The 7232-nt window shown below is 42.7% G+C and overlaps 1 protein-coding gene across 2 annotated transcripts in view; it reads right to left on the bottom strand.

Annotated features, from left to right (window-relative positions):
* Positions 1–865: 865 nt before the first annotated feature.
* The window catches only part of LOC133510144 (solute carrier family 2, facilitated glucose transporter member 9-like), a 76026-nt gene continuing 69659 nt past the window's right edge, over positions 866–7232 (bottom strand). For both annotated transcript variants that reach the window (XM_061837870.1, XM_061837871.1), the window contains one exon: positions 866–1483. In XM_061837870.1, the coding sequence (XP_061693854.1) occupies positions 1229–1483 (255 nt within the window). In that variant the 3' untranslated portion in view covers positions 866–1228. The remainder of the gene's footprint in view (positions 1484–7232) is intronic.

Here is a 7232-nt window from a genome sequence, read left to right as displayed (position 1 = left end):
TACCTGCCCCTTGACAGCTGGGATAAGCTCCAGCACACCCCACGACCCTAGTGAGGATAAGCGGCAAGAAAAGGGATGGATGGGTGGAAGTTCAGCTGGTCGTGAGGTTAGCCACAAGCCTTAATCCACCATTTGCATTTATCTAAATTACGCTTTGGGGTGGGAAAGTGCACAAGATATGCTCCCACTAATCTCTCTGGAGAGTGCTCGTCTCCATTACACGTTCCCCAGCCACATCGAAGCACCACATTTCCGATTCGAATATAAGCAGAACTATACACTCACAATTCAGAGGCGTAAAGTAAAAACACTCTCTCTTTGTTTGTGGGTATAAGATCCTGGATGTGGATAGCAAGGGCGAAGTTCAGAAAATGACGCTCACTGATTGGTCAAAAGGGAGCTGTCAATCATTTTCACAGATTGATCCATTGTCTGGCAGCCAGTTCAGGGTGTACCCTGCCTCCTGCCTGCAGATTGCTGCCAGGAGGCTACAATCCACCACTCCCACAACAATTGTAAGGATAAGTGGCTCAGAAAATTGATGGATGGATAATAAAAATAATTGTAAAATTCAGGCATAACATGGAGCCATAGAGAGATCATTTTAAAAAAGATTACTTTAGCAATATTCTACTTTCAGGTAATACAGACTTTTTTATGTAGTATATGACAAAGTTTTTTTGGGGTGGGGGTAGTTAATTAGTATAATTAAAAACAATAAAATCCTTCCACATATTTTAAATTGCGAGACAAAATGAGTAGCACTGTTAAACAATTTCATCTTGGATTCTTCCAAAACTTGAAAACAAATTCACATGTTTTAATATATGGATTCAATACCAAGATGTATTAAAATTCAACAAATAAGATCATATTAAGATATACTGTATAATTGCATAAAAACACGTCAAATAGTGTCACATCAATAACACTATAACTGGGTCCCACATAACTGGTTTAGGTTGAAATGTGTCATATAGAATATTTATTAAAGGTATTAATTTGTTTCTAGATTTATATTGCACACATTCAATGTCACAGAAGCCGAGGTCTATTTCAGGAAAGCAATAAATCAGAGGTTCAATTCTATGCATAGTGTAGCGTCAGTTTTAAAAGCTAAGGATGTTTGCCCCAATCATATTTTTGCAGCAAAAATCTAATTCAGTATAAAGAGCATTCCACAAGTAGTAGAGTCTATCTAGAGTCTGAGTAAAACTTTAAATCTTTGTTAAGATACAGAGGAAGAACTCTCAAATGCTAGTGAATGATGTTCCAGGCCTCCATAGCCATTAATCTTCTTCAGCTTCCGCTGATCCACCAGTAGAAGGCACCGGGTCTCTAGAACGGGCTCCTTCTTGGAGAACAATCGACTTATCTCCATGAACGTCTTGTTTTTGGTCTCTGGTATGATTGTGTAGACATAAACAGCCACTGACAGACAAATGCTGGCGAAGACCAAGTAGCAGTAAGACCCAGCTGACATCTAATAATTGGATGAGACAGAAAACTGAGTTATAATTACACTAAGTTAATTACAAACAAAAAAACTTGGGTTGCAAAGTAATGCTATGGAAGGTTTAGCAGTGAGATGTAAGTAATTTGGTAAATCAGGGTACTCAAAACTATACAATTGTCATTACAAAAATCATGAAATTGACTTGTCTGAAACAAATTGTCAGGTCTGGTGCCTCTGCGGGGTGACTTCAGTCCCCTTCCTGTGTGTGTGTGTGTTTGTGAATACATGTTTCAGCGTTATTGCAAGTTTAGAGTGGACACGGGTGTGTTGGAGTCAACCAGCAACACTGATTCAGAGCTGCCTATTCTTAGCCACATTGCAAGATAATGATTTTTTGTTGAGTTTAAGTCCAACCTCTTAGGGAAATCCAGTCTCTCAAATGTGATGAGAATATGTTAACGACTGACTACTGTACTAACCTTGATGGAGAAGTGTGATGATTCATTCATTCCCCCTGGTACTTTGTCTGAATGGGTTTCCACTTCATCCTGTAACACCTCAATGATGCACTGATGTATTCTAGGATCCTGTTTATGGACTCCAACCCTGCATTCAACACCATCATCCCCGAAATCCTACAGCTCAGCATACCTCCTGTTATCTATCACTGGATTTACTGCTTCCAGACATGCAAAGCACAGCAGCCAAGGCTCGAGGAAACAGCCTCATCCACACACACCATTAGTACCTAGGCCCTCCACTCCACTGCTCTTCTCTTTCTGCTTGAACTATTGGAACTGGATTCTGAAGTTTGTAGACAACAACTCAGTCCAATTGATGGTGTAGATGAGACTGCATATCAACGAGAAGTTGAGCGGCTGGTACTGTGGTTCAGCCAGTTCAATCTGTAGTTGTCTTTGAGATGATTGCAGACATGGAAAAAAAATCATCACCACCACCACCCCTGATATTTCAAATAGTCCTGTGTCAACCTTTGAGAGCCTCAGGTTCCTGGGAACTATAATCTTCAAGACCTAAACCGAGAGGACAACTTCAATACTATCCTAAAAATGGCCCAGCAGAGGATGTATTTCCTGGAGCTGCTGACAAACTACAGCCTGCCAAAGGAGCTGTTGAGGCATTTTTGGACAGCAGTCATTGAAACAGTTCTGTGTTTACCAACCACGGCCAGGTTTGGTAGCACTACGAAGAAGGAAAAATGTGACTAGAACACAGGACTGATGAGAGGATGACTGATATCCCCCTATTCACTCTTGATGACTTGCATGCTGTAGCAACTAAGAAAGAGGCAATGAAAGAAAGAGCATGCCGAATTTTTGAGGACTTACTGGACTCCAGACTTGACCTTTTCAAGCTTCAAAATCAGCAAATATTAAACAACTTTTTCATACATTGTCGATAACATTCAGTTGTAATTCAGTAATAGTCAAAGGCTTTTATGGTCCGCTCCCTGGCTACAGAAGCTGGCTCGAGGGATGTTAAAAATCACCTCTCTTGCAGTGAAGGAGCCATAGCTGTTGTCGAACAACTACTACATACCTCTCTAACTAGAGAGTTTCTGGGAAGAAATAGTTGGACCAACCTTTTTGAGAGCGGTTGGACTTGCTTCTATTTGGAGTTGCCCATGGGTAGAGAGACTTAACAGTTGTGAGCATACTACTTGTCAACTTACTCATTGTCTGTACCTTAGGGTTCACCCCAGTGGACAAGTGAGTAGCCTTCCTCCATGCCCTCATTTGGGAGGGATAGGTGCTGAGTGTTTTTTGTGCCCAACAGAAGCTTAGAGTATCCACCTTTTATGAGAGAGTGGTGGAGAGTGTTCCAACTGGGACTTCCCTCTTTCTGCTTATGTGAAATGACAGTAAGAGCCGCAAGGGCATGATTGTAAGGAATGCACCCACTCCTCACAATTTGAACCTGAGTGGTGTTTATCTACTTGATGGGTCTGGTTATCATTGATTGTCCATAAGGTAGGATCATGTTCAAGTACAATGGTGTCCATATATGTACTTGGCACCAGTACACCCTAGGCCAGGGGTTGGGAACCTTTTCGATGGACAGAGGCTTAAATGCCAAATATTTTAAAATGTGACTTCAAAAGAGCCATACAATATTTTAAAAACTAAATACGGGTGTATTTGCACATGTATGTAAGACCAGCAGTTTTACAGTACAATTATTCTTTGAATTATTTTAAGTAAAATTGTTATACTGTTGCTAACCAATGATGACAAAAGTACCTCTTACCATAAATTCAACTTCTGGTGCTTCATACGTCGTTAGATTAAGCTTCATGCAGGTGTTGAGACTTGCAAACATTAATCATGAACGTAACTCAATTTGATTTGCTATCTTTATGGTATGATGGTGAACAGTTCCTGCTGACAAAGGCATGTCTTCATGAGAAGTTGTCAAAATGTTTACTGGAAATATCAAGTCTGAATGTTTTGGCAAACGCCCCAACTGTGAATGGCTTTCCATTTCTCACAATTGCTTAAAGCACCAGCAAAGCTATCTGAATTCCATTCACCTTGTTGGGTCCAAATAGATTTTCTGTTGACTAACTTAGACTCTGGAAAGTAGCTCTTGACATGCTTTCTGCGTGCTGCCCCAGCAGGATAATTTTATGCAAACAAAGTATGGCACGTGTCAAAGTGCCACTTTATATTTGAATATTTCATTGTTGAATTTTTGTCATAATTTAACAACACAGCAGAACCTTCTCTGGCACGGAGTACTGAAACACCTGCATCATGGCGTGACACGTTTCAGAGTTGCGACTTCACTCAGCCGTGGCCCATGCCTCCGCTCTTCCCCTCTTGTGGGAGATGACAAAGGCGATCAGTGCGCGGTCAGTCGGGAAGGCGGAAGCCTGTTGCTCGAAGTGGAGGTCACACTGAGTGAGCAAGGGTCTGACGTTCCCTGAGTCGCCAGAGAAACATTCAGGTCGGGAGAGAGGTGTTACTATGGTACGCTAAATCTCCGCGGCTGGCGGGGTAGTCTGAGCGAGCTGGGCAGGGATAGAAGCCGGAGTGGCCGCCGTTGGCATGGTAGTAGTGGCGCTAGCCTGAGAGGCTAGCCATGGCTCCAGCCGGGCACAGATCTCAAGGATCCTTTGGTTTGTTGCCTGGAGGGCAGCTTCCTGCTCAGCCAGGCTTCTGCCCTGGAATTGTAACAAGCGGCAGATAGCTTTGAAGTTGGCTGGGTACATGTCTTGGCCAGATCGTTCTGTCATAACCAGGACTCGACCCTAAATGCACGCCTCGGTGGACAGGAAGGCAGTTAGAAGAAAGTCTTTATTCGTTCCAAAGTCGGTAACCGGGGAGTCAGTCAGCACAAACAGCAGGAACAGACTAAGTGACAGGCTTACGGGGTTAGTCAGGAAACAGGTGTTGGTCGGTACACGGGAGGTTGGCGTCAGGAATGCAGGAGTGTGGGAACGAGGCATGGGTGGCAACGATCTGGCAAAGACAGATCGTCCGCTGGGTCCTATAAATACAGGGGTTAATCACTGCCTATGAGGCGCAGGTGTGCGCCTCCTAATCAGTGCAGGTGTGCAGGGACCCGCACAGCCAGGGCTGAATCGGCAGGACCATGACAGACGGTGAGGCAACTACACTTCCTGTTACTCACTAAGATGGTCCAGGTGGGAGCATGGTACGCCTCTGTACTGTGTGGCGACCGCACTGACAATGGACCTTTCTGACCTGTCAATCACTTGTACAATAATAGCCAATCAGATTGCCACCATTGTCTTAACCCCTGGCTTGACACGTCCCTGCCACCAAGTTGTCCCACAAGCAATACTGGTTGTCAGTAGCGTGCGCTTGGACAAATTAATATTACGAAGAAAATAGTCCTCAGATGTGCTTGGGGAACGTGGAATTCTGGTGAAAGATATCCTGCTAGGTTACAAGAAGCACGGTTAATTCATTTTCTAAAGCCCAACACACAGTTGACGAAGTGTCTATGATAGATTAAGGCTTGCGGAAGACCGCATGTACAACTAGAGGTGAACAATATCAACAAACAGAGCTGTATGTTTGAAGTGCTTTAAACATTGCAGGAGAAGAACTTTCACTTTGTTAGTGTATGACCGACCCACTGAATGAAGTTTGTAATGTTTTATGCCGAAGAGTCGGGTTAGTGATACGTAAATGCGCGATGTCATGGAAGAGAAATGTCTCTTTGCCTTTGTATCACATCAGACTTTTAAGACAGAGCACAGGGTTCAGTTACGAACCATGTCAAACTTTTTCATCTGGTGACTACGGTACTGACTGAGTTAATCACCATTGTAGCAAATCAAACCTAACTCACTTATAAAGACAACAATGTTATTACTCATGATCTTTCCAAGTAAAAAACACTCACCCTGCTTTACATGTATAGTACGATTCCACTATTTTATCCTTGTTGGACTTCAATATGAAGTTTGTGAGGCGTCAAACTTTTTTGCATCGATCGCCAACATTTCACTCTTTCCTTGGATGACTTCCTGGATTTTGGGGTTCCACCACCAAGTCTCCTTCTCCACTTTCCTAACAGAAGGCACCCCAAGTACTCTCCTGCCTCCCTCTCTGAGTACCTTGGCAGTAGTATTCCAGTCTTCCAGGAGCTCTTCCTGTCCATCTAGAGCCTGTCTTACCTCTTTCTGAAAGGCCACACAACATTCTTCCTTTCTCAACTTCCACGATCTGATTCTCTGGTCTACCTTTGACTTCTTAATCTTCCTACCCGCTACCAGAGTCATCCTACACACCACCATCCTATGTTGTCGAGCTACACTCTCCTCCACCACTACTTTACAATGGATAACCTCCTCCTCCATCATCTGCACAAAATATAATCCACCTGTGTGCTTCTTCTTCCACTCTTGTAGGTCACTCTATGTTCCTGCGTCTTCTTAATATCAGGTCATTGGGTAACAAATCAATGTTAATCAATGACATCATTACAACCTATGGTCTGGAATTTTCATTATTAAATTAAATATGGTTTACAGAAAGTAGCTGTAGTACAATTTTAAATGAGGCAACACCAACAGATTTAAATTTTATGAACAAGGGTCGGACAGGGAAAAAAAGGTGGTGGTATTGCTGTTATTTTTAAATCATTATTTCATTGTAAAGAAATTATACTGAGTGACTTTAGCTCTTTTGAATATCATCAACATCAATCAACATCGTCTCCACAATATATAATCCACCTGCATGCTTCTACTGCTACTGTCTCTTCTGAAAATAAGTGTTCACCACTGCTAATCCACCACCATCTGACCCTCAAAGTTCCTTTTCTGAATGCCGTACTTACCCCTCACTTCTTCATCGCCCCTGTTTCCTGTGCCAAAATGTCCATTGAAATCTGCACCAATCACAACTCTCTCTCTCTATCTCGCTAGGATGCTCAGGCTTACTTCGCCTCGTTCCTTCGAGAATTTCTCTTTCAACTCGAGGTCACATCCTACCTATGGGGCATAGCCGCTTTATCCCATTATACACAATACACTCAATTTCAAATTTCAGTGTCATCACTCGATCTAATACTCTTTTCACCTCCAAAACATTCTTAGCCAGCTCTTCCTTTGAAATAACCCCTACTCTATTTCTCTTCCCATCTACTCCATGGTAAAATAATTTAAACCCTGCTCCCAAGATTCTAGCCTTACTCCCTTTCCACTTGCTCTCTTGGATGCACAATACATCAACCCTTCTCCTAATCATTATGTCAACTAACTCCTGAGCTTTTCCTGTCA

This window comes from Syngnathoides biaculeatus, chromosome 12, assembly GCF_019802595.1.
Source record: "Syngnathoides biaculeatus isolate LvHL_M chromosome 12, ASM1980259v1, whole genome shotgun sequence".
Taxonomy (NCBI): Eukaryota; Metazoa; Chordata; class Actinopteri; order Syngnathiformes; family Syngnathidae; genus Syngnathoides; species Syngnathoides biaculeatus.
This window is presented reverse-complemented; position numbering and strand designations above follow the sequence as displayed.